This window comes from Acipenser ruthenus, chromosome 31 (assembly GCF_902713425.1).
Source record: "Acipenser ruthenus chromosome 31, fAciRut3.2 maternal haplotype, whole genome shotgun sequence".
Taxonomy (NCBI): domain Eukaryota; kingdom Metazoa; phylum Chordata; class Actinopteri; order Acipenseriformes; family Acipenseridae; genus Acipenser; species Acipenser ruthenus.
In genome coordinates, this window is record NC_081219.1 from 14795970 (window position 1) to 14823731 (window position 27762).

General features: G+C 43.0%; 1 protein-coding gene across 1 annotated transcript in view; it reads right to left on the bottom strand.

Annotated features, from left to right (window-relative positions):
• Positions 1 to 27762, bottom strand: part of LOC117964688 (voltage-dependent N-type calcium channel subunit alpha-1B-like) — a 110933-nt gene that overhangs the window by 26632 nt on the left and 56539 nt on the right. The window contains exons 10-28 of the mRNA XM_059005289.1: positions 26814 to 26929; positions 26107 to 26163; positions 24935 to 25024; positions 24231 to 24440; positions 23209 to 23321; positions 22972 to 23084; positions 22102 to 22233; positions 18577 to 18649; positions 16890 to 17007; positions 15976 to 16043; positions 15497 to 15603; positions 9994 to 10767; positions 9456 to 9661; positions 8812 to 8938; positions 8336 to 8465; positions 8035 to 8094; positions 7779 to 7885; positions 1068 to 1164; positions 90 to 250 (exon numbers count right to left, since the gene is read on the bottom strand). Of these exons, the coding sequence (XP_058861272.1) occupies positions 90 to 250; positions 1068 to 1164; positions 7779 to 7885; positions 8035 to 8094; positions 8336 to 8465; positions 8812 to 8938; positions 9456 to 9661; positions 9994 to 10767; positions 15497 to 15603; positions 15976 to 16043; positions 16890 to 17007; positions 18577 to 18649; positions 22102 to 22233; positions 22972 to 23084; positions 23209 to 23321; positions 24231 to 24440; positions 24935 to 25024; positions 26107 to 26163; positions 26814 to 26929 (2859 nt within the window). The remainder of the gene's footprint in view (positions 1 to 89; positions 251 to 1067; positions 1165 to 7778; positions 7886 to 8034; positions 8095 to 8335; positions 8466 to 8811; positions 8939 to 9455; positions 9662 to 9993; positions 10768 to 15496; positions 15604 to 15975; positions 16044 to 16889; positions 17008 to 18576; positions 18650 to 22101; positions 22234 to 22971; positions 23085 to 23208; positions 23322 to 24230; positions 24441 to 24934; positions 25025 to 26106; positions 26164 to 26813; positions 26930 to 27762) is intronic.

Below are 27762 nucleotides of genomic sequence, written 5' to 3' on the forward strand. Positions count from 1 at the left end.
ACTGGTAAATACATGGCGAAAGCATGGGAACCTCTGTAAGAAATGACTGTGCATATGTTTCCGGTGGCACCCTTTTCTAAGGGCTGTACCTGCAGTCCTTCTCGAGCTCCTTGGACTCGTCGGTGCAGTAGAAGAACTTCCCTTTGAAGAGCTGCACGGCGATGACAGCGAAGATTAACATGAAGAGCATGTAGACAATCAGGATGTTGAGCACGTTCTTCAGAGAGTTTACCACACAGTCAAACACCGACTGGGAAGAGAGAATGGAAACAGCTTGTACACTGCACTGCACTGCACTGCACACTGGGCTGGGGCGCGTCAATAAAACAGGACAACTAGACATGCGCCCAACCCAAACACTGCCACGCAGCTGCCATCACTTCAATGACTTCTGTCGCAAATGTACTGTGTGAATATGTGAAATGATCAGCAAATAGTATCACACTCCCTGTGCCAGGCTCTCACTCCACATCTAAATGCATTTGGTCTTTTGGTAACTGTTATACTGAACAATTCGCTGTCAACAGAATTACCTTTCAACAGCAGCTCGGATCTGTGCACTAATTAGCAAGCCAACATACTATTACTCTGCTAATTACACTAAAAACCTATTAGCAATCACATCGCTTGTCACAGTTTTAAAAGGCTGCACGCTTGCCTAGATTACGGGAGTGTGTCCAACGGAAAGGATGCTTTTATACCCATTGATTGGCAATCTACAAGTAGCAGTAGCAGTGATAGACTTCCGTCATTTCTTTTACTGAACACTTGCTTGCATTGAAGAGACCAGGAAGGAGGGGGTCTCCATTAAACACCCCACTGAAAAACAGGATGCAAACACATGCATTTGAGGATTCAAGACTGAGAATTACTACCGAGAGCAATTTTGTAGCCGTCGAAGGGAACGGCTTAAAGCCTGTGTTCTCATGTATACTCAATAATGGAGTTCCTTTTTGAAGGATATAACTTTGCATTCTTCAGCACTGAAAGGGTTGAGCTGTGCCCACGTACAGTGCAGTGCAGGGCAGTGCAAAGGGCAGGAGAGGATCTGGTCATTCAGAACTCACCTTCAGTTTGGGCAATCGCTTGATCGTCTTCAATGGCCGGAGGACTCGGAGTACTCGCAGGGATTTGATTGTGTTGAGGTCCTTTCCTTTGGTTCCTCTACACAGAACAAGCACAGCGGGGGTTACTTCATCTTCACAAACAGTACACTGCGGGGTGTCACTGACCACACAGCGAGCTCAGAGTTAGGCACAGCATTCCCTGCATGTAAGTAGCATTCTGTTCTCTGTGTTAATGTCAGTATACTGGCGTGGGCTGGAATGAAATCAAAATGACAGCGCAGCTATAGCCACAGCAGCGGTGTGCCTTGATGCACACAACAGCACTATAAATTTGGTTTAGTTTCATCCAGGCTTCAGCATGCTAGCATTTACACAGTACAGTAGAAAGCCAGTTGTAAAAAAAAATGATACAGCACTTGCACGTGTCTCGTATCATTTACTTCTCATGCATTTACTATGTAGCAATCATTTACGATCCACGCAATGAAAAAAGGATTACAGCTAGATAACTAATTGTCTGACAGAAGTAATCAAGAAAGCATATTCTATACAATCCATTTCTTACCTATTATTAATCCATTAGCTAGAAATCATTTTCCCCATAGATGCTCAATCAATAAATGATTCCCCTTTGCCTATGGAGGATACAGCGCTGATTTAACAGCATTCACTATTGCACGCAAGTGCATCATCAAACAATATAGAATTACCCACAGCGAGTCAAAATCTTCTTTTAGTGAGTAACAATGAGTCATCCTTCATCTGTTCTTTATCACGGCACGGATTTCTAGGATTGCATCCAAAATGTTATCAATTTACACCTTCATAATCAACGCAAAACAACAGGACTTTAAAACCTGTTTCTCTGCATTGATATCATCAAGGGCCTCCCTGTCGTTTCCAATGCATGGATCATACTGTATCGCACATAGTTATTAGAATGTCATTATAATGTAATAACCTGATACTTACATGCGGTCGTTGTGCAAACGGATGGATTATTTACTGTGCTGAGAAAGGTGCAGTCAGTGACACTCGAATAACATTTTTAAATGACACAGTAACAGCAGGTTGTAGTTGGGGTTACAAGACCACAGTAAGTTGTGTAAAGAACTCTGGTTTTTAAGGTTCTTTACTGGTTCTACTGCTGTAATATGTCTGTATTATTACAAAATAAATAAAGACAGTCCATTCAGAGAGCATGGCCACAGCTATGCTCAAGAGACCCTTTGCATACTGCAGTGAACAAAAACTGCATTGAATGATGTTACAGGAACTTATGCTATCAATGTAATTACCCAACATGGGTACATTGTTATTATATTAATATTATATCTGAACTGGAGATTTTAACAAGGCTATATACTGTACTTTCCACCAGGAGTGACCCTGCTAACAAGCTTTAAGCGATTAGATATACAGTACATTTTATATTCCTATTATCACACATGCCTGTGGACCATGCTCTGTTGTATAGCCATGTAATACCCATATTATTACATGAATTCCATTGACATATTCTGCAGTTATTGCATGCATATTGATAATCGAGTTATTCCACAGAAACGTACATCCAAATTGGGATATCTGGAGAGGATAAACTAAGGAAAATACAATCCTTTCACCTATAACTGTCAAATTCACTCTAAACTTTGCAAGAACTAAAACAATTATTAAATAACGCAAATAACACAAATAAATATGTTTTTTTTGTTTGTTTGTTCTAGCTGCATAGTAATAAACAGATGTAGCGTTTCACTTACTGTAGAATAACATTCCGTTTTTAACATGTGTTAAAAAGAAAAAATCTAAAATGGGAAAGGTTTGGATTTTTACAATCAATGCACCCTTGATAATAAGTTACTGGAAAGCTGAAAAACACCGACCCTACAGCCAGGATAAAACAAAGGATTCATCATTTCAATACCTGGCTAATACTTCATGAATATGATCAATTGACGTGTTTTAATGCTGTAAACTGGTTAAATAATAATAATAATAATAATAATAATAATAATAATAATAATAATAATAATAATAAAGGCCAATCTCCACCTGCTAGTTGAGGAGGAGTATCCTGAATAAGTGATCTTTCCTGGTTAAATATAGGTTCAATTAAAAGATTAAAAAAAGGAATTAATCAGATTCCAACCCCTGAGGTCGCAATGGTGACTCACTGTATCGTCACGATGACCTGCTTCCTTCAATATGAAAGAATAATGGCGAAACTGTAAAATAATCGAGTCCTCCAATTGGAGTTTAATAACAGTGTCAATTAAGGAGAGCGATCCTGCCCATTCTTTAGCTGGCAAGACGTTTAATATTAATGGAAACCATTACCCTCCTGGCACTGTGTGAAACGAGCGGCTCTTCATAACGAGGATAGTTTCATCCCCGTCAGCAGAACCCTCCAGCCCCCTGTACAGGGGTCACATCTCACCCCCTTTGCTCACACATTTTGGAACACTTTTGGAGACAGTGTTACATTAGATTAAAACGCAATGATGTGCATTTTAGAAATCAAAATGCCAGCAGGACCGGGACTGACAGGCCAGTAGAGTAATTACACACTTATTACTTATTAGTAGTTACCAGGTAAGAGTAGTAACTATTGGTAGTTATTACCCTGTCATTACATGGCTAGATACAGTGTGCTCCTTTGTCTAGAGTGCTACCATTTCATTTGATCTTGAAGTTAAAACGTTTTAAATCACTGGGGGTCTGGTACCCCGTAGTTTTGTGGGATGCCTGTGAAATGCTGTATGAAGCTTACTAAGAGGCTTATATCATGCCTGACGGAGGCTAAGAGAGGCAAGATTCACAGCTGAATAAGAGACCTAGATTACTGTGGGGGATAGACCCACATGACTACCACCTGAACAATCATGAGCAGGTGACCAAACCTGTCTTCTTTATAACAGTGTTAGCATTTTAACAAGTTAGGAGTATTCAAAGGGTTATTTTATAAATAACTGAAGTCCTCCAGGCAGACAGACCTCTGCAGCAGAGTGGTCCACGTATTATCACGGTATGGTTCTCTCGGTCAGCTAGTCTACAGACTGACATGCAAGCACAGCAGCATGCTCTGGTGCACCTTCGTTTAACATGCGGATACAGTAAGAAGGGCCAGATATTAAACAGCAAGAGGCACAGCAATGAGATTCTGATAGCTTTTATAACAGGGTTCTTAACTCCGTGCATCACTGTTGTTTCAATGTCATAGTCTGAAGGTGCTTGCTTTTCAGGGTTTAAAAGGGGACGTGTGACGTCACCTTCGTCTATGGAAAGCGAACATGTAAAATAATAATGATGTTCACGATCCTGGCTTTGCAGTGCTGCACCCTAACACAAACTGTTGCAGGTCGGCATAATCGCGTGTTCCCCAACATGCAATCTCACATACAAGGAGAGACAACCACATATAACGCAAATCCATTTTCAACACTGGCGTGGTTTTTTTTTTTTTTTTTTTTTTTTTTGCCAACAGCAGATTTAGGAATGTAGGATTAGGCGTTTTTTTTATAAAACACATATAATGTAAAACTGAAAGAACAATTTAAAAAAAAAAACAATATTAGATAAAAAAAAAAAAATCACAAAAATTACAAAAAAAAAAATCAGTAAGAGACGAGGCCGCTGTTTAGTATAAAATGTAAAACTCTATGAAAATGACAGTCCTGTGCTTCTTGCTCTTTAAGGGGTTTCATAACGAGACGTTGAGGAGCTGAATCCACATGGGATCAGTGGGTGCGGTACAGCTGTGTCGGGGGTGCCCCACCTGGCAACACTTTGGTGTGCTCTAACGCAGGCAGGCAATAAAAGAAAAGAAATTACGGCTGCTTCACAGAAAAAATAATCTCTTCCGACTTTACACAGTTACAGTGAACAGTGCTGCGTGAATGAGCTCGTTACATGACTATGAGACATGGTGGGACAACATCAATCAAGTACAGCACACCTTGTGTAGAGAAACAGTGAATAGAATACTAGAGTCATTTTATAATGTGAGTTAAACTTCTACATTATTCACATAGACATTTTTCATTAGACACTAAAAAAATACAACCTTTTCCTGCCAAAATAGATCATTACATAAAGGTGTCTTAATGGATTATATGAATACTGACACATGCTGTATGTAGATATATACAAACAAGATGGTGCATCTAAATAGGTTAAAAATAATTATATATATATATATACACACACACACACACACACACACATGGTATATAATTGAATCTGTAAACTGAATGTGGTTGTCAGCCACAAGTTGTGATGAACCAAACAGAACACTGCAAATGGAATCTTGGGATTCCCTGTACTCCAAATATAGGCGTGATAAGGTTCCGGAGAAAATTCTATTATGAAGCTGATCTGCTGTACTGCTTACCTGTAGTCCTAGTCAGTACCCGATTGGCTAGCAGCATGGTCAGCCTGCATCAGGCACAGTGGGTATGATTCAGAACTGATTTCTGTCCAAGGTTAGGATTAGGGTCTCCCCTATTAGAATGAGAAGGTTCCTGTGTAGGCTGATGAGAGGCTGTGGGTTTGTACTGGCCTTACCTGTGTCAAGGCAGTTCCAGTCCAATGCCTTGTTTAATTAACTGGTCTAGAGTGAGGATCGCCAGGTTATGGTTCGGGTTTAGTCAAGATGTTTCCAATGAGTAAATGTAGGACTTTAGACTAGAAACCAGTTCAGTGTCATGCCTACTGTACATACGAGGAGGAATTACTGAGGCTGAGAACATCATAATAACAATCCAGAATCTAATTCCAAGACAACCATTTCCATGAGAACTCTTATTGGAAGCACGAGTTTATTGTAACTATTAAATAAATGAATGGACTTATGAATGAGTTTGAGGGGAGGGGGGGGCGGAAAAATCCTTAAGAAAATGTAACTGCTGGGCAGGACAACAATCTCATGAATATACAGTGTGAGCGATGGGGGGGGGGGGGGACGGGCGAGACGTGGACGGCTGGGGTGGGGGGGGTGGGGGGCGAGGTTGCGAGATGGCCGGCATGCAGCGCTACTGTAAACGGTGTGCGTACGCCCCCTGTGGGACAGAACACACATTCATAAGCACAACAGAGACAAGGTGAATGTATTACCCCATGAAGCTTCTGCAAAGATCCCAGCAACAAGAAAACAGAGGAAGAGGTTAAGTCAGTTACACGCACTGCACAAGTCCAGCAATAAAACAGGAGAAGAAAACACAAAAACGCACACACGCAAGCATGTATACATACACATAGCCAACAGTTTTCAATTATGAGAGTCTCTGAAGACAGCATTCATCATAGTTCTACAGGGTGATCGCTAACATTACATTTTATCATTTACTTTAAAAATCACCTGGGGAACTTTATAAGCACTGTTATATACATCTCATCAAACCCTAGAACTGTTTACTAGTACATTTGAATGAACTCATTTAACTAAAACAGGTACACCACACCTTGGAACAATAAAACAGAAACTTTCACCATATCTATAGCTGAATCTGTGACACCAGTAACAGGGATCAACACTCACATGTGTAGCAATGGCTGATTCTCTGCATACGGTGTATATGCACATGTGTACCCGTGTGCTTGTGTGTGTTTGTGTATTGGGTTAATTCACATGTGTGCAGCATCTGTTGGACGTGTGTTTAAATAACCCTACATGTTTTTTAAACAGGACAGTGTTTCGGAGTAAATGTGTAGGAATTTATTTCCGTCTACAGAATAGTATCATTAGGTCGACTTTACTCGCACTTTAGTTCAAGGAGCAATTTATAAACACCTTATTAACAAAGTCTTGACGTTAACAGTTTATTACAATACAATTTCCACGACTCTTACTACGCCTTAGTTACAATGTTTAGAATATTGTTATAACCGGTTATTATAAATAAAAAAAACTTTTTAAAACATGCTTCATTAATTATTAATTGATAATAACTGATCTTTAAACCAAAGTGTTAGCAAACAATTCATGGATGAAGATTCCCATGGTTTGATACCTTTACTCAGCTAACTTAGCCCTGCAGATGTTCCTGTGTACCCCCCTCTAAACATACCCAGCTAAAGACGGGTTTTGAAACTTAAAACGTATTTCTATTACTTGAAAAAGTCTCTCCTTTATTCTAACCAGGCTGGGGGTCCAATTTCTCGTTTTGTATATCATTACCATAACAGATGTACTAGCGACAAGACAAACAAAATACCAGTCAGACCAATTACCCACGCTCCATTGACGGAACACAGCGAAGAGCATCGTGCGAGACAGGACAGCAATTCATCATTTCATTTACCGGAACAGAGATGATCATTGAAATTGAAAAGGCAGGGGATACTCCACCCTGGGAGACTCCCACACCAGACTGTCACCGAAGCCTCTTCACATCACCCCTCCCTCAGCAACGCGAATGGAATCTTTATTCTGTCAGCATTTCGATGCGTTTTTCTTTATTGATAACTTTAGCGTGGTGTACGAGGAGAATTCCCTACGAAGGGCGAGGCTACGACAACGGAGCGATCCGATTGGTTAGAAAAGGTGTAGAATGTGTGATAAACGGCTGGTTTCTTTTCCAAGCCAAACTCTGGTTCACTGCTGTAGACTGAGAAGCACAGCAGGCAAGCACGCATCCCTTGAAGGAGTGCTCCTGAGGGTGGAGTATAGCTTTTAAAGTCTTTAGAGTAAGAACAGAAATGGTTACTTACGAAAAGGCAAACGCTACCAAGGCACCACTGACTACAATGAAATCCAGAATGTTCCACAAGTCTCGGAAATAAGACCCGGGGTGAAGCAACAGGCCCAAATCGATCATCTTCAAAACAAGAGAACAACATGCTTTATATTCGCACAGGACAGAAACGATGCATGCTTTAATTAAAGCCCTTGTGTTTGCAAAACGACAGGGCGTGAGCCACTGTCGCCTCTCTAAATTAGGGTTGTGATCACCAATAGGAAGTTTACCTTGATCACCATTTCAAACGTGAAGACTCCCGTGAAAACGTAGTCCAGATATTTGAGGACCTAAACAAAAAATAAATAAATAAATAAAATATTAAAAAAACCAGAACAGGAAAAACTGGCAATGTCTTTTTTTAGGGTTTAGATCATTTAATCGTGGCTCAATCTTAAGCTATTTTATAACACGAGCATTGTAATGTAAATCACCTTGTTAATAATGATAAACAAAGCCGTTGCAGCTGCATGGCTAGCTGCTTTATATATTGACCCTCAGATTGCACTGCTGCCTTGCACTGAGACTCGCCTTGTTTCTGGGAGCCTCGGCCTCCACTGGATCCTCGGCTGCCAGGGCGATGCTGCTCATGACGATCACCACCAGGATGCACATCTCGAAGTAGCGCAGGTTCACAATGTAGTGGCACAGCCTCCGCACACTGCACAGAGAGAGGGAGGGAGAGGGGGAGGGGAGAGAGAGGAGAGAGAGAGAGAGAGAGAGAGAGAGAGAGAGAGAGAGAGAGAGAGAGAGAGAGAGCGGTCTTCCAAAGTTTTCTAAAGAATTGCAGAAGCTTCTACCATTGCGTAAGTTTTATAGTATAGTTATGCATGCCCTACCCAAACAGATCTGAATGGAAACTGTTTAAAGATAAGAAAACAGATTGAGATTTATTGATGGCATACCCAAACTGAACTCCACCTGGCCTTCACCATGTTACGGTGCTTCTGAGCACACTGACCCTGCTGTCCTGTAGAGAATGTAGAGCAATCTGAAGGCACACTTACGGGTTGGATGGAGTGAACACAAACATGGAGCTGTAGGGCAGGATTTGCTTCGGTCCGTTTCTGGTGAGATCTTCCAGGTTCTTTTTCTCTTCAGTTTTTGCCAAAGTTTCGAAATCAATGTTGTTGACTGCAAGGGAAAGTGTCACTGATTAGCCCACTGCTGGTGGGTGACGGGAAATAAAATTCCCTGGCTAAAATCCCCCATCCCTAGGAAACGGAATTCAAAAGACTGAAAATCCTGCGAGCCCCATTTCTGAAAGAGAGGGGTATTTGGGTTCACCGCTGTTCTGACCTTTACAAAAATGAACCCTGGTAAAGCATCGCAGTGTAATAAAAGCACAGTGAACACATGGCAGAGCACATGCAAGCACAGAAGACCAGCGGGAGCAATGGTAAATCATGGTGGAAACCATGTTTAACCAGTGAAAAGCACAAACAAAACACTAAGTATAAGCAGAGAAAAAAGCATGGGTAAATGCAAAATTACTATGCAAATATACCATGGTGAACTTTAATAAGGGGATAAGATTACTAAAAGACAGCTGCCTAAAACCTTTTAAGAATTCCTAGGAAAGCAGAGTAATGGCACTGCCCCGTTCTGCATGCGCAGATACCATGCTGGTATGTGTAAGGCGGGTACTGACTGGGTATGACGGTGGTCTCCCCAGGCGGTGCCGTGATGGTGACGGGGATGTGCACAGTGTTGGTGTTGTCCATCGTCTGCATCGTTCGCTTCACGTTCTTCTGGTTGTCCGAGTCTTCCGGCTTCTCCTCCACTGGCCTCAGGCTGCCTGGGGCTTGCAGGGGTGTGGAGGCCAGGGTTCCTGGCTCTGTCTCAGCCTGATTCTCCCTTTAATAGACATGGAGAGAGAGGGGATGAAAGGCAAGGGTCACACGGAGCTACAGTGCATCCATTGTTCTGAAAGGGCTGATCTCTTTAAGGTACTAAGGATTTGGTTCTTGAAGCCCTTTAAATCATCATTAGAGTGTTTGTTTCATTGCGTGACTTTTTCCGTTCTGAAGTTATGTTTCCTAACTAGGATCAAAACAACATAGGCATACAATTGAGTCCTTAAATAACCCTTAACAAGCTGTATGATACTTGCTTTATTTCTGATTAACAGTTTTACAAGTTACATTAACGAAAAGGAAAACCAGTACCAGATGATAATGATATCTTACTTTGGCCAGTGGTTCTTGCGCTCCTTCTCCCCAGCCTCTCCCTCCTTCTCCCCGTTCTCCTTCCTCTCCTCCCCCTCGTAAGTGGACATGGCTTTGGAGCGGTGCTTGTGACGTTTCTCTGGCCGCTCCCCGTTCTCCCCCTTGGTTCCTGCCTCTCCCTCTTTGTTGGTGGATCGAGAACCATCCTTGTGCCGGGGGCGCCTCTCTCCCTTCCCGTTGTTGATGGTGCCGTTGCCCTCCTTGGCCTGGCGCTCGGCGGAGTGCCGGTGAGACCGGTGCCTCCTGTGCTCCTTCTCCGCCCCCTCCTCCACAGAGACCTGGTGGTGGTGCCTCTTCCCCCCTTCCCTGCTCCGGCTGCGCTCGCTCTTCCCCTCCTTGCATTCCAGTTCTTTGCTCCGGCTGTGGTGGGAGCGGTGCCTCCCCTCTTTCCCGTTGGACTCTCCGTTCTCGTTGGTCACTTCTGTTTTGTCCTGCTGCTGCTCGGCCGATTTGTCCCGGTGGCGGTGGTGTTTCCTGGGGGCCGTGTCGGTGGTTTCCTGGGCCGGGGGTTTCTCTGCTGCCTCCCCCACATTGTTGCGGGGCTCCACCACCAGGGGGCGGTCCAGGTGCGTCTTCATGTCGGGTCGGATGTGCAGCAAGGAGGAGAGTCGCATGCGTTCCTCGGGGTCCAGCTCGTTGTACAGAGCCTCGCAGCTCGCCTGCAGGTTGTGCCTCCGGATCTGCGTGGTGCGTTGCTCCCACACCGACATCAGCTTCATCGCCTTCTGCTGCTCCCTGCTGGAAAGAAAGAGCCTGTGTCAACGCGGGGGGAAAAACACCTCTCGCTGCTTTAGCTGTCTTTCCAGATAAACTAAAAAAATACCTAAAAATCTAAATCTTGCAATTCTCCTTGACTTAGGCGGTTAAACTGTTGGTATGGTTACAAAATGGTTAGACTCTCTTCAGCCTCATCACTAGTCAATTAAAGAAAAACGCCCACAGGTGTCGTGGTGGAGCGTTTATTAAATGCGATCGCTATGACAGGTGGTTATTTTCTGCAGTGTGATACAGAGAATAATCACCTCCCCTGGAAGGAGAGTCACGGTCAGCTGGGAGTTTTTGATCTCTATAACTTTGCCATCTTTTCAGAGAAAGAAACTTCCAGCTGTACAATACATGCGAGAGGAGAACCACACCTTTCCCTGCCACATGGATCAGGCAACCATGTCCAGAAAACTTTGAAAATAAACCCCTTTGTGTTTCTCTTCCTGTATGATAAATCATCAGTTCAGCTACCAAGCTTCGCCAGATTGAGCCAGATCCTACACCTACTGTATGGAAAGCCCCCTGGTGCCGTCATATATCAACCCTGGGTTAGGTCACGGTTGGCCAATTAGAGTTCTGTGCTGACAGCTGAAGCTCTACAGTCTTAGCTAGACCCACACTTGTGAGAAATTGCAAGGGAAATCTGACAGCAAAGGTGGTGTTTTTTTTTTTTTTTTAAACATACATCATCCTTGTCTCTTTGGTCTGACATACTGTTAGAGGAGGGGGAAACGTCGCACTGCATGAACTGTTGTGTGTGAGAGAACCAGGGCACATTGGGGATATTTACTAGATGTCAAAACCTCTCGCGGAATATTACTGTGTCTAAAATTGAATGGAACTAGAATTGCTGCTGCTGCTCAGGTCAGTGCTACAGGGAACAATGCAGTGGGTTTAAATACGGATTCAATTTGACTTCAATGAAGGAAGAAACCCAATTAAGACACTCAATGCAGTCACTGGTCCTGCTGCAGGAGGCACAAAGCAACATTCCCAGCACTGACACACCCTGATCACGGCCTCTGCCTCATAAAAGCAATGGGCTGCACAGCCGACGCTGCTCCTAAGAACACACACAGCATCATACAGTACGGTAATGAGACGTCGGTGAGATACAGACGACATGCTTTGAAAGAAGTGAAATCAAGATGAGGAAAACGGGATAAAAACAAAACAAATAAAAAACGGACAAACGGACAGAACGACAACAAAATAAAAAGCCATCCAGATGTTGGTATTGCACTGCAAGCGTTCATTTCACTGTCCCCCTCCCCCCTCCCCCCTGTGCAGGTCAGCACCTCAATCAAATGTAAATCGGTCTCATACATTAAAAAAAAAATCATTTTAAAAAGAAGGATGCCTTGGCTGGGTGCTAACACCAAGCAGCAGCACAGCTCCTTCAATGTCCACAGCAGAAGCAGCTTCTGGTTCCGTGCTTTGTTCTGGTGCAGAAATGCTGGAAGTGCTACAGCGCTGGAGGTGCTGCACTGTTCTATACACCTCACCCTGAATGCTGCGCCCTCCCTAGAAGCCATGCATCTTCTGGCATGTCAGAAGGGAAAGTGTGCTAGTATGAGCAAGCCTTAAACAGGCAGATTAATAGGGTGGAGCGTATTTCAATATTGTCAGCACCATTACTATATGATTTACCAGAGAGGCGTTCTTATATTTACTGGATATGCAGTTTGATGTATAACACAGTATAAATGAGCTGGTAGAATATAAAATAGCTAATTATCATATTAGGCCTAAACTGAATTGGTTTGCACTGTAGGTTGAACCGTCTTTGATCATGTGCAATCAGGGTCAACGTAGTACAACTGGTCCAACATATACTGTATACACACTGAGTGAAATAAGGAGCAGCGATCTCCTTCTCTGCATTCAGAAACCAGCACAGAAACAGACCTGCTTTTTGTAAGACATTTATCTTCAGAAAGAAAGAAAGATAGATAGAAAGAGAAAGAAAGAAAGAAAGAGGACAAGGTACAGACGAACCTGTTGATGCAAACAAACAGATATGGTGTTTGATAGAGAGGATTCACGCACACACACGCACACACACACGCACACACACACACACACACACACACACACACACACACACACTGAATGCACAATTGAAAATGATGGCTGCTGGTTTTAGAGACTCTTTGTTAATGGGCATTGATTTCATTACACGGTATATTCCAAAAATTCAAAAAAGTGTGACTATTCAAGCAGCTGAACTGATGGCTTCAGCTAATCGAAAGTCAGGCTTTCATGGTTAATTTTCCAATATACTGTTTCCCTAGTATATGCAGTGGTACTATTTGAGGGTTTTTGCTTTTCCATTGAAATGTACTGTACCTGTGCCTGGACCAAAAGCAATGCAATACAAAAAGAAAAATGAATAAATACAAAATCACTGGAACGAGGGTGCATCAGGAGAGTGTGATCAGCAAACGGGTTTATTAATAATAATAACTACAAGCCTGTAACCCCTGTCAAAAACGCCTTCAGAACAACACAGTCAGCTGCCGCCTTCAGCTATCAAAAAAATGAAATCCTTCATAAAATGCATGGAGAAGGCATCTAAAAAAATAAAGCCTAGATGGAAATATATATATATATCTGTGTGTGCGTTTCGAAGCTTCAGTGAACTGTTTAAACTCCTAGCACTCAAATCAAGAAAAGCAGCCTCAAGCTCATTGTCTGGGCTGTATTGCACACTGGTTTGTGCTCTTCAGTAGTAGTGCTTTAAAATGATGGCGCTTGGTGTCTGTGCTGTAGCCAAGGGGTATGGTGTTGAAAACACAGCAATAAAAAAATGCTAATAAAACTCAAATGAAAATGAAGAGACTAGCGTTGCGTTTTCCATCCGGTGCTGTGGAGTAGCTCTCGGACACGGTGCTTGTGGGTAAGTGCCTTCTCTTAATTGGATGTCAGAGGCTCAAACAGATGAATCGCTCTCCGAATGTCTGAATGTACTTGACACGGATGTATGAAATTCTACTTCCGCGCACAGCGTCAACTCACTACAGCCGTGTGTCTCAGCAGAATGTGCTTTTTAATTGAATATCTAGAATTTAAAAATATTCCAGGTATTTCCGATTTTGGGGAGGTCAAACTGTAGAGACCAGCTGTACACAAACTGGAGCTCCCCCTCACACCTCTCTCAGTATGTAACGATTTCTAATCTGCACATTTTTAGGGCAGAGACATATTGCAGAGCAGATCTAATTGGTGTTTTTTAATATCATTAGAATAGAACGTTAGCATGGCAAATCACAGACTAGGACAAAGAAACAATACGAAAACGGAGGCGCACACACACACACCCCTTCAATGTGGAAGGCACAGGAAAAAGCACAGCAGCCACAATAAAAAACAAAGAGAGAGAGAGAGGAGCGACAGACAGGGAGAGGGAGGAGAGAGAGTGAGACAGAGGAGAGAGAGTGACAGAGAGAGAGAAAGAGACAGAGAGAGAGAGAGAGGAGAGAGAGAGAGAATACTGTATGTATGGATTAAATAAGTGCATACTGGAGTTTCACAATGCAGTGGAAATGACAGGATATATTCAGAGGGGTTGTGGAACTGAGAATATCGTAACAGAGAGCAAACTCACGGTGAATTAACGCTGGAGACGGACGAGCTGCGAGATAGAGCACCTCGAGTTTGCTTTACAAAACTGCACATGCAAAAAAAAACAAAAAAAACATGAGACAAAATAATTCATTGGGAAGAGATTATACAGGCTGGAGACTTTTTCATCCGCAGCAGCAGCAGCGGCGGCTCCAGAGGCTCGGACTCTCACTCGCTCCGCTCTCGCGTCTCTCTTGGCAAGCAAGCCGGCAGTCAAACTCCCCACATATTTTTTTATATTATTTTTTAATTTTAAAACAAACTATAATACTATAAGAAACAAAGAAATAAATAAACAAGAAAAAACACAATGAAGTCTTTAAAAACTACAGCTAACATGCATGCATTTGCATGCATGTATTGTCAATAAGCTGAATGTGATCCAGTCACTACAAGCATGTGCTTGGTTTTCATTCACATTGCGATGAGCCTATCCACATCAGGAATTACAAAAACATTATGCTTTTCTTTACAATGAATCAAAGCGCTATTCGTAGCAATTAAACACAACAAACAAACAAAAAAAACAAGAAACAAAAATATATCACATAAGAAGTGCCCACCAATCAGAGAGCTGGATTTACAGACAGTGTCATCAGCTTGGTTTGTGAGACTTGCAGCAGAAGACCCCACAGCTTTACAAAGACTGCTGCCTAACCTGTAACCTGCTTCTCAGATGCACTGACAGAAACACTAAAGCACTGTCCCTCTTGCGCGCTGCTGGCCTGATTCGGGGGGTAGAGAGCAGTGGAGTCAAGAGGTGCAGGACCAACAAGTGGAAACAGGGAACGTCAAGCTAGATTCAACACACACAGACTGACCTTCACATAAACTAAAGCAAGAAAATAAATAAATAAATAAATAAATAAATAAAACAGAAATAAAATCCATATTGCAACAACAGAGTCCGAATACAGATATTTAGGACGATAAAAGAAAGGGGACGGTCACATTGTCAAGGCAGGTCTGTCCACTATAGGAGCTGTGGGTGCTTCCCCGGGACTGAAGGAGGGGGACGTAGGGGGGACGGGGGTACAGGGGTACAGGGGACGGGGGTTGATGCCTCATAACTTACGCTGCGATGGAAATGTTAGTGACCGACATGGGGCTGACTTCTGCTACCTCCTTGGCCTTCTGGAGGGCAAGTTTCTGATTGGTTTGCTCTTCCAGTTCTTCCTCATCCTAACCGATTGAAAGAGAGACAGCATTAGAGTGAGTATCGATATTGTGCTGAAGTGAAAAACTCCACCCAAAATTCCTACAAAAACAGATGAGGTCAACTGTACTTGTTTAAACCTGCCTTTACAGAAAACGATGTGGATGGTGGCTTGTGATATATTTTCAGAATGAAGATGACAGGTTCTTTCAAATCATGGTGTATTTGTGGCTGGTTTGTAGCAGTTTTATTTTTAAATTCTTTTAACTTTCTACAGTCCAGAGTATGCTGTATGCATTGACCAATGTCGTAGCTCTTAAAAAGCAGTGTGCTGATGTTACGAATATAATTTAGCTAAGCTAAAAAACTAAGCAGATAAAGACTGGAGCTCAGCCTACCTTTGTTAGTTCCTGTGCATTGGCCAAGTTGTCAACAGCAATGGCCAAGAAGACATTGAGCAGTGTGTCTGTTCATATTGCAGCTGAGGAAATCACTGTGCACACAGGGGGTCTGAGCAAAACTGACATCCGACAAGCTGGATAAGCAGAGCATGCTCTCACACAGCAGATACAGTACAGGAGGCTCAACACAAACTGTGGCCCATTCCACAGGGGGCGCACAACAGCGCAAAGAACAAAGCTTAGTCAACACAGGAGCCCAGCTCATCTCCGGTGAGAATACTCATTTATTATATGTGCATATTCATCACTTTGTACTTGCAGAACAATAAAACCTAGCATGCAACTAATAGGCATTGTACTTTCAGGGAGTAATAAAATCACGGTAACAGTATAAAGCTAGCGTGTAAGAATCTAGATGCATAACCAGACTTCCTGCAGGGAAGTTGTGTCCCATTTCATACACTTGTTTCATCCCTCTCTGAAAATGTGCCGCTAATTAGGAAAACTAGTTCAACCTAAAGAGCACTGTCTCTGAACTCGGTGATAACGCTCCCTCCGGACACCATGTTGAGGAAACAATACGGGTTGAGCTTGGTTTCTGTCAGCCGGCACACAGCACGCCTGCACTGCTTTCTGCACACACCATACGCTGGCTCGCTGGACCAGAAGCCACAGAAGTCATGCTGAACCCCTTTTAGGGTTTGGTTAAAGTTGCATTTCATGGTTTCAGGTCTCTGCATGGTATTTGGCACAGGGAGGGAGCATGCTACAACTCTTCTTGTACTGCTGTCGGGTCGGTAACGGCCACACCAGCTGCTGCAAAGTCACGAGGGACAAACGATACGGTGTGCGCACCGAATGCAAACCGTTCCCTGCTTTAAGCTGAAACGCTCTCCGAATGGAAAGGATACAGTTACCGAACAAGGTGAGGATGATGAAATAGATGGACGAGAACATTCCTTTGCGGACGCCACCTTGGGATTCAATCCCATGATACATCACTGCATTCCAGTCCTCACCGGTCAGGATCTGGAAAACGAAAGTGCATTCTGGGTAAGTGACTGGATATGTGACCAAGCAATGCCCTGTGCTGCATTGAATTCCACTGTCCTTGCCCATGGTCAACAGGAGTCAATAGCAGATTACCTTCTAAACAGAAACATTCAAGTTGGCAGCATCTAAAGCTATGGCCAAAAGTTTTACATCACCTAGAATTGAGACATAATAAAAATAAAAAAAACCTATATAAACATAATTTAGATATTTTACTTAACACCATGTAATCAAAGAAACTACAAAATGATATCGCAAAAGTATATGGAAAACTACGAAGCGGTATGTAATTCAATATGTTTAAGTAACGTTATTCAGCCGGTTTCATTTGACTTATGAAGCAAAATTAGTTCATTCTATAGGGCGATGCAAAACCTTTGGCCATAGCTGTATATTGCCATATATTGATGAAAAAAGGGTATCTAGCAATAAAATGCAGCACAAAGCCCTGCCCTGTATGAATGATGCCTTCCAGATATCACGAAGGATAATAGGGCTTGCAATTTCATGATTGATCAGCAATCTTTAAGCTACTTTTAAGATGCAGCATCAGTGATATTATCCAGCATTTGCTGCTTTTCACATTGGTATTGCAATGGGAACTAGCTTTTTACATGTCTACTTCAATTCTTTATGGTGGCAGCAGCATTCGAGACCTTGACCCTTTCAAGGGGAATTGCTTCTCTGGCAGTTAAGTGACTTTCACTTAAGGCAAAAACATGCGTTTTGTTTTCTTTTAACTACTGCGTCACCAGCTTTTAGGTTCTTTCGGTAAACACATACACAATGTCAATCTCGGGTTTTAAATCCAGCCTTTTGAGAATAAGTAGGTCAGGAGGACCTGAAGAGATCAAAAGGCTGCTTGCTGGAAGCATGCATTTTCACAGTCTGGATGATTGCGTTTCACTCTACTAATTCGGATTATTCACACACAGCCTGGGCTTGCTGGAAAAAGCTTTGCAAAGAATGCTTTTCGTGAATAACCTGGTTTCCTTTTTTTAGAATCTTAATGTTGATTTTGTTTTAAAAAAACGAAACAAAAAACTAAAAAGATGCCCTTCGATTTGCAGGTAGGTTAACTGCACTGCAGTTACATGTTTAATAGATTATGACTATTATATTAAATATGGTAACACTACATTAGGGGTCTCTAAATGCACTCCAACTACACTGTGATTACAATGTACAGTAACCTGGTAACTACATTGTAAATACACAGCTTCATGTGTAACGACAGTGTCAGTCAAAAAGACACTAGCAACAGAAAACATTTTATAATTAACATGTTGTTGCATTGTAACTAAAAAACACTAATTACGTTATCACACTGTTACAATGTTATTACATTGTTATTACATCATTCATAACATATTTGAAATGTTTGACTTTTCCCAGTGCAGTGGTGTTTTCAGTAGAACAACAAGCATATTAAACGCTGTAGTATTCAGAAGATAACACATGGCATTTAAAATATTATAAATAACGCTTGATTTCTATCTAGAGACACATCTATGGCTGTCGGTACTGTAGGTAATTCACATTTACCTGAAAGACCGTGAGAATCGCGGCAGGAAATGTATCGAAATTTGTTGTTGGCGTTTCCTCCTCGAAATTAAACCTGAGGATGGAGACGTAGGAGTAAATGGTTAAGAAACCCACACAAAAACAGCAGAACAAAAGGGTTCAGGGCTCAGGCTACAAAGACATATATATTTATTTATTAATTAATTAGAGCATAAAAATCAACCAGTACGAGCAGAAACAAAATACTGCAGACAAAAGGTGATTAATAAACAGAACAGCCACTTGGTATTCTTTAGATACAGCAAAGAGGACATCCTCTCAAAGTGCATGCTCTGTTTACCAATTCCACTTAGTCTTTCATCATCATCATTATTATTATTATTATTATTATTATTATTATTATTATTATTATTATTGTTATTATTATTAAGGGGGAGGCATGTAGAGTAGCACACACGCTCATACATTTCTATACAAACAAACCATGCAGTTACCAACATCACAGTGTGCATCAAACTATACACATAGCTACATTTTCGGGGTGTGAAGTTTCCGTTTAATTTCCTAAAAGTTTAAACATTTAAACCTTAACATATTGGGAATGTCCGTAACGAATCAGAAAATCCACCCTAAGAATCCCTCCCTCACCTTTTAAAAACCGCAATGTATTTGTACACAAGACTGTGCGGCATTTAACTGTCTACAGAGAACACTGTGAAGAAACATTGCCAATGAAATAAAATGGCTTACACAGTACACTATGGCGAACACCTATATTTGGCCCCTGCATGTTCTAGACAACGTTTTAGGTAAAATTCTAAATGTTTCAACCTTGGCGAAAATTTAAAGGTTTAAACTCTAAACTCCATCAACACCCCTGGTGCATTTTAGCTCAGACACAATTCCTCTATTGCTGGTGGTCCTAGATCCCTGTTTCCCATCATTTCCCCACTGGCTCAGTTTCCCTGCTGTGGCGTGAATGGGCTTCTCCACAACAGCAATGCAAAGAGAGGCTTACTGGCTGTACCTACCTGTGCACCTTTTTCTCCAACTCGTGTGTCTGAAAGAGCTGCAGTGTTTGTATGCACTGCAGTATGTGTAATGAGTCTTAATCCTGGGCAGTGATGACAATGCACAGACAGTGTCTCAGATGCAATTGGAATTGATCTCTTATCTGGGACATCGCCGGGAACCTTCGTCCTTGCCTCTGTGACATCACAATGGAGTCTGATTCAACTGATCTAAACAGCGGCAGGGTCTACAACAACAGTCTCACCGCCCCCTGCAGAGGACAAAGGCAAGCCCTGCAACGCTCCCCGTGCAATCCCCAGTGAAGACTGCCAACTTCGCACAGCCAGGATGCAAACCGGTGCTCCCCCGACTGTATGAATCACCCTGCACACCGTGTGGCCGTGCCATCACCAGGTGAGCCCCTCCGGGACCCAAAACACCACTGAGGACGCTACGAAGGGCGAAGAGCTCTCCTTGATGATGGAGCTTAAATCCGCTGCTGTTTAGGTCAATCAAATAGATCTCAATTAATGTTGTGGTAGTAGGAAGCCTCAATCAAGGCAAACACGTGTTCCTGCTAATACTGTTTTTTGAAGATCATCAATGAATAGCTAATTTCCCAGTTTCTCTCTACTGCAAACAGCCAGTTGTGTATAGAATTGTATACTGATAGAGAGACTACACCAGCGTTAAGATACCAGACCATGACCAGGTAAAGGTAGCAGATCTGATCACTTCTAAACCAGCGCTGGCCATTGCGATCATCTCATTCCTACTGCATGACAGTTCTATTCGGTTTTTCAGACCCACTCTCTCGGATGTCAGTACCCGTTTTGCATTATCCCAGGTGTGCAGTTACAGTTACACGCGGCGAGTTGTTCCTAGGCTGGATCTAAAAGGAAGGAAGCAATGAGTTCAGTTTGCATCAGCTCTTTGGAGAACAAACCTGTTGGAACCCGTGTCCGGCGTCTTGGAACTGAAGAGAACAGTGAGAAAATGAAAACAAATGGTGGCTCAAAACCCCCGCAGACAAACACAACCCCGCTGCAGTAACTCCTCCAGCACTGTTCTGTCACTCAGTTACCCCGCTGCAGTAACTCCTCCAGCACTGTTCTGTCACTCAGTTACCCCGCTGCAGTAACTCCTCCAGCACTGTTCTCTCACTCAACCGCACGTCTAGAGGCGCTAAGCAAATAAAGTAACATGTGTTGTTGCTGTGGTGGTTTTATTTGTTCCTTTAAGGAATTATTATTGATCCAGAATAGATACAATCTGTCAATTACTTTGGGGGTCCTAACAAAGGGCTAAAGGGATTCTGTCTATTTTGATATACAGTGGGCGTTTATTTTATATACAGTACGTGTTATTAAAAGTAGCCCAGTCCTTATAAAAAGAACAAAAGTTACTGTGGTTTTCTGTATCACGTTACAAGTAAAAAAATATGGAGTAGCATGGTAGAGCACAGGACGCATGTAAAACGTATATGGTAAAGCATTGGGAAGCATGGTCAACAGGTGGGTTTGCATGCACATTGACCACAGTAACCTTTTACAAGGATGGGGACAGACACAGTAAGTGAATCTGGCGTTCTCCATCACCTGAATCCCTGAACCTCGCTCCTGAGCGGCAGCACATTCCACTTTCACGGCTGCTGAGATTCATGAAACGAGCTCGGGGCACAGCTGGATGGATAGTCCCAGCGGAACTTGTGCAAATGCAGGTTATTGTATTCCCCCAGTTTTCTTTAAAAGATAAACAGCTCAGAACACTGGGCTTCAGCAAACGACCTGCTGTCTAAATGAGCGAGGTATTTATTTGAATAAGCTGGGCGCTTTGTCTTTCTCTCCAAACACAGCTACAGTATAATTAAATTAAATGTTGCCTGGAGAACACCGAGCATAAGCATTACAAAATAAGTGTGGTGGCTTAAAATCCCCAAATCCCGTGGACCTCTTATTGTAGCTACCAGAAAACTGCTGCACTCTTATATTCTTGATCAAGACAAAGCTATACTAATACAAAGAAATGAAATACAACACAAAGAAATGAGTTTGGTTGCTTCAAAAGCTTGACTGATGTAGGGGCATAAACTGTAGGGGATATATAAATGTGTTTAGTGGGAGGGGGGTAATGGCAGGGGGAGCATGAAATGCATAAAACACCATCTATATTTTTCTACGTTTTAATATAGATGAGCCAAAAATGTTTAGCAGTATTACTGGTATTTTGTATTATTTTAGAGAAGTTTAACGTGTCTCTTCAAGGAAAAAAACAAAAATCCTTGAACGGCTTTATGTTTCTGACTGCATGATGGCAAGCAAATCAAACGAGAGAAAACCTGCACCCTTAAAAAAAAAAAAAAAACTATAGTATTGCAAAAATATTATAGTTTTGTGCCGATCATAAAGATACATGGGTACTATAGTATTTCCAGAGATACTATAGCACGTTTCCGTATGGGTATGCATGAACTTCATGGCACCTGTCCATGAAGTGGGATCTGGTGGTTAGGAAGCAGAGCGATGGGATACTCACTGTCCGCCGAAGAGCTGCATGCCCAGCAGAGCGAAGACCACGATGAAGAGGAAGAGCAGGAAGAGCAGGCTGATGATGGACTTCATGGAGTTGAGCAGAGACACGACCAGGTTACGCAGAGAGTTCCAGTACCTGAGAGCAAACAAACAGGGGGCCGGTCACGAGAGAGAGGGGGGGGGGGGAGAGAGAGAGAGAGAGACACAGAGAGAGAGACACAGAGAGAGAGACAGAGAGAGAGAGAGAGAGAGAGCGAGAGTGAGAGAGACACAGAGAGAGAAAGCGAGAGAGAGAGAGAGAGAGAGACAGACAGAGAGACAGAGAGAGACAGAGAGAGAGAGCAAGAGAGGAGAGACACGGAGGCAGAGAAAGAGAATAGAACCTTTGCTCACAGCCCGTAGCCACCGTGGTTCTGTTTGATCAATTATCATTTCCCACAGCAATGTGAAAGCAATGAGATTCCCGTGTGGAAATAGAGGAATACTAGCTTTATCTGATTCTGGGGAATCTAGTTTTGTGTTTATGTTAACTCTGCAGGATAACCCCCCTTTCTAAGTGCGTGTCATGAACTGGCCCTGTGGTAAACCCCACGGGACGGCTCCTGTACACCAGCACTGGCTTTACTGGACTGCTGTAAAACGAAGAGAATTATTCATTGTGATGCGCTTCATTAACTGTTTTTAATAAGCTCGTTGACATTCTTTAACTGACATTCGAGAAATTAGATTATTCCAGTTTGCAAATAAACAAGTCAACAGCTGCTGCTAAATTGTGTTAATTAGGGGGTCTGTGATTTTTCAGGAAGCCCGCAACACAAGCGCACAGGTCAGCGGCATGCTTGGTGCCTGTGCAGGTCACCTCTCCAGTACTTACTTCGTCACTTTGAAAATCCTCAGCAGTCTCAGAGCTCTCAGCACACTAATACCAAACGAAGCCCCGGGCTTCACTGCAGCCCAGATCACCTCAAAAATACTGCCTATGATCACCTAGAACAGACAACAGGAACATCAGCACATTAGAGGTGCAAGGCCTTTCAGTACAAATGCATTGCAATGTTAGGTAACGCAATATAGACAGAAGCTGTCAGCGGCGTGTTGTTTTTCAACTCACCCCAAAATCGAAACAGTTAAACGAGGAGTGAAAGTAGTTCCGTGGGCCCAGCCCGTACATTTTCAAAGTCATCTCGGTCAGAAACAGCCCCAGGAAAACAAACTCGGCGAAATCTAAAATGGAACATTCCAAACAAGGAACATTCAAACATCATGATACAGACCTACAGTGAAAGGAACACTCTGTCCAGCACAGAGGGCACAGGGGAGATCCATAGTGTTGCAACTTCAGAGATCAAAATCAACTTTATACCTTAAAACTTAAACTAACTAAATAAATAAATAAATAAATAAATAAATAAACACTCTAGCTTTGCTGCTCCATTTTTAAGAGGGAAAGTCAAATTTGAATGCTCTTTATGAACACGCAGAGATGCAGATACTGCAGACTGAGAGCCTGACGGAGACACAGACAGATTGGGTTGGTAATCGTAATTAAGCCCCATGCATAGTAATGTACAGTAAGTGAAGTGGCAGGAGACAAGGCAACATTTTATCCTGGTAATGCTGCCACAAGCTCCTGCATGTTTGTTGGGTTCACTAAAACTGGAATGGAGCCTAATGACTTGGAACTGAGCTTCATCTCTGTGTTTAAATTGAAATCCATCAATAAATAAATCTGTCTATAGATCTCCATCTCCATCCATCTGCGAGTCTCCGTCAGCATCTGGATAAGGATTTAAATAACCCCTTTAGGTGCAAGCTTGCTGATTTCACATGCTGTGCCTCAACTGCAAACACAGTTCAATCAGAGAGCCGAAAGGCAAAAGCCAGTTTCTGTAGGTTGCAAATTGAAAATGAATGCATTTTGCTGTCTTCTCCACTAAGACAAGACAGACACACAAACATTGAGACACACAGTGTCACGCAAACACAGGGGCACGCAGGCATACACACAGACAGTAGGTTTACTTTAATGATTTAAACAGTGGAAGATCTAGACACTGTTTTAAATACCGGGGTCCCCACATTGCGATCACTGAAACAGAGCCTGAAGGAAGACCCTTTGCGGGGTTGACCTACACAGTGCGTCGGTGAGCCACTGCGGCTGGTCGTAGTGCACGATGGCCACACAGAGAGTGTTGAGGGCCACCACGCAGAGGACTGCCCAGTAGAAGCTCTGCGCCTTCACCATGCGGCGAATGAAGAATCGGAACCTCTTCACCTTGCGCCTGAAGTAGGAGGAGCTTTCGTTCTTCCCGCTCTTCAGGCTGGCTCGTGCGAACGGAGATCCTGAAACAACAAGAGCTTGATCAGCACCGTCCGGCTCCCATGCACACTGCTTCCCACACTGCTCTATAAAAAAAAAAAGACAACCAGAAAGCCTCAAATTATAGCCAAATGTCAGACGAGCATTTTAAAAAAAGGGTGAAAAGTCATTCTATTAGCACCTCATTACTGCGTCTGAATGGGCTCTGAAACAACTATTTCTCAGGCTATTTTACGCAGTAATTATACTGGAACAGCTTGTGCGTGCTGAAGCATGGCCCTTTTTTTGCCACTTATAGGATTTCTCCATTACAGTAGAACCCAAAAACCTTGTAATTTGGAATCGGTGACTATGATTATCCATTTATACTGCATTCTAGCAGGGTTGGGAGAGTGGGGGCCTAGAAGTCATTTTAAATAATCTCAAATGGTATTTAGCCAATGGCATCTCAGTCACTCGACCAATCAGTGTTTAGTTATGCTTGAGCCGAGCAGCAGGGCAGGCAGGCAGGCCTCACCCATGGAGGTGATGTCAGTGAAGTGGTCCTCCCCTTCCTCCGCGTGGATCAGGTCGTTCTTGCTCTTCTTCGTTTTCGCTCTTTTCAAAACTGAAGAGAAAAAACACTGGTCATTTTCACTGCAGAGACTTAACGGTTTACAGCACTAGCCCTCTTTAAACCAGCATCTAAAAACCATCATGCATGAGCATCTACAAGGCAGCGCAGCCCATTGCTGGAATATCTAAGCAGGTGATGTGTCAGCTAACACACTGTGATTCAGCACCTTCTCCATATAGAGCATCTGCAACATTGTTCCAATACTGCAGCATGTGCAGAAACGGCGCCGCAGACTGGATTAATAGCAAATGGAAAATAAATGAGCTCTGGTACATAAGTGTGGGCCCGGCACATTACTCCTAAAAGCTTGAAAGATTCTGCCCCATTGTATTAAAGTTAATTTAAACCTGAATTATCCAGTCTGGAGCTGACACAGCAGCGCCTCAGCACACTACTCTAATCCTTAATTATTAAAACTCTTCATACAGAGATTAAGGCACTCCCAGCTCTTGCGCTATTCCAGGCAGGATGTGTTTTATCATCTTAACCCTAATCTTTAACCATTGCTAATTTTACATACAGGAATGTCCTCTTTCTATTTAAAGTTTAAAAATTAAAACCTTTCACGCCACTGTTTGAGAGAGAGTCAGTTTTCAGCATAGCTTTATGTAAGAGAATGGTTACAAAATAGCCCTTTTTAAGCAGTTGTTTTTTTTTATTGGATTTTCCCAGAAGCAATCCAATCCTTGTTTCTCTGAATATCTCTTAATTACCTGATCTCCCTGAGAGTGTCCCAAATGAGAGTCCTCCCACTGTGGGACAGCAGAGCCCTGGCACTGCTTTCATTCAGGGAAACTGCCAACTGACAGCTCGGTCATCATTTCTGTATTGCACTGCTTTTTATAAATATAGCCCACAAGATCTGGTACTTCTGAATTTAGTGCACAAGGTGAGGAGCAATAAGGGGTGCCCCCTCACCCATCAACCCTCTGGCTTATATACCCTCTCTCAAGCAGAGAGCGCACCACATGGAGACTAATGTTCAGTGGAGGCTAGGTAGAGCGCGCAGTAAACGTCAGCCTCAGTTTCGTGCGTGCGCTTTGACCAGGAATTCATCTTTGTGAAGCACGTACCATCCAAGGGAGATTTCTCCTCTGCGTTCTTATCTTCTTCAGCTAACATAACTTCCTCTGGAAAGAGACACATGAATACAGCACATGTTATCTGTGTTTCACGGTATCGCCAGACCACTTTACCATTATCGAAATCATCATTGAACACACTGATCATGCACACAGAATAGACTGCCAGAGGAATAGCTGGTTAGAGACAGAGTGGTGTGTCTATTCAGAGTGAAGGCTGCAGCAACAGGCTCTTTCTTTCCCTTCAGTGTTAGAAATCGCTTCTCATTCCTCTCACACACACACACACGTTCACGTTCCTGAATTGCACGTTAATCCTGCTTAGTGTCTAAACCGAGCCTGATAAGGAGAGTAAGGCTTACAGAGGCAATCTGCACCCAAACACGATGGAGTACCCATCCCACACTCCATCAACTCAAAGAGGAGAGCCAGGGTGCTGCGATCCAAGCTCTCAGTCAGCTCCTGGGCTTACCTGCCTTACAGATCCACTCCAGGTACCCGTTCAGCTCCTGGGCTTACCTGCCTTACAGATCCACTCCAGGTACCCGTTCAGCTCCCGGGCTTACCTGCCTTACAGATCCACTCCAGGTACCCGTTCAGGTCCCAGGCTTACCTGCCTTACAGATCCACTCCAGGTACCCGTTCAGGTCCCGGACTTACAGATCCACTCCAGGTACCCGTTCAGCTCCCGGGCTTACCTGCCTTACAGATCCACTCCAGGTACCCGTTCAGCTCTCGTTCGATCTGCTGCTGCCTGCGGAGCTTCAGGAATTCCCTCCTCTTCTCCACTCTCTCGCGCTCTTTAGCAAACTCTCTGTGGGAAAGACAGCCAGTGGGTTCAGCAGGGATCAGCACTTTGTTTTTCTACTGTACTATATGATGTGAATATACACAGTACTGTGCACACTGTAGCACACAGTGCAACTAGGTGGCCAATAACTGTAACTGCAAAAAGAATCCTAAAGCTAAATCAACATATCTACAAAGCCAGACAAGGCCAGCTGAAATTTATTTACTAAAAATCAACAAGATGCCACTGAAAACTAGATCTCATGTCAACCTGCATGTCAACAATCTGCTTCAGTTTTTAGTTTTCATTGTGTAACTGTTTTTACTGTCAGGAGTCCTGGCTGATCCCTTGACTTCCCAGCTCTGGTCAGGACAGGCCTCATTAATCAATTGTTTGCTGTGCTAATTAACCCCTCACCTGCACGCGCCGTGGTTTTTATGGGGCCATTAGCAACACGTCACTTTATACTGCCTGCAAATGAATGCTCGCTTATGACATTCGGAGAGCTGACTGCTGTGAAACGCATGAGTAAACCCAGCAAAGAGAGAAACCAGCGTTGATGAATTGTGGAGATAGAGATAGAAACAGCCATGTATGTGTGACTCAGTGAGTGCGTCTGAGTGTGTCTCGGTGTACGTGCATCTCTGTGTGTGTCTGTGAGTGTGCAGTTAGTTAGTCAATTTCAAACTGTCCATCTTCGTATTGGATTGTAAAGTGTTAAGAGTAAAGAAAGAGAACAAGAAACTAGATGAAGAGAAAGGCAGCAGGAAAGAAAGGAGAACCTTTTTTTAAAAAGAAAGAAAGAGAGATATTCCTCTCCAGAGACGAAACAAAAAAGGAAATGAAGTAAAAGCTCA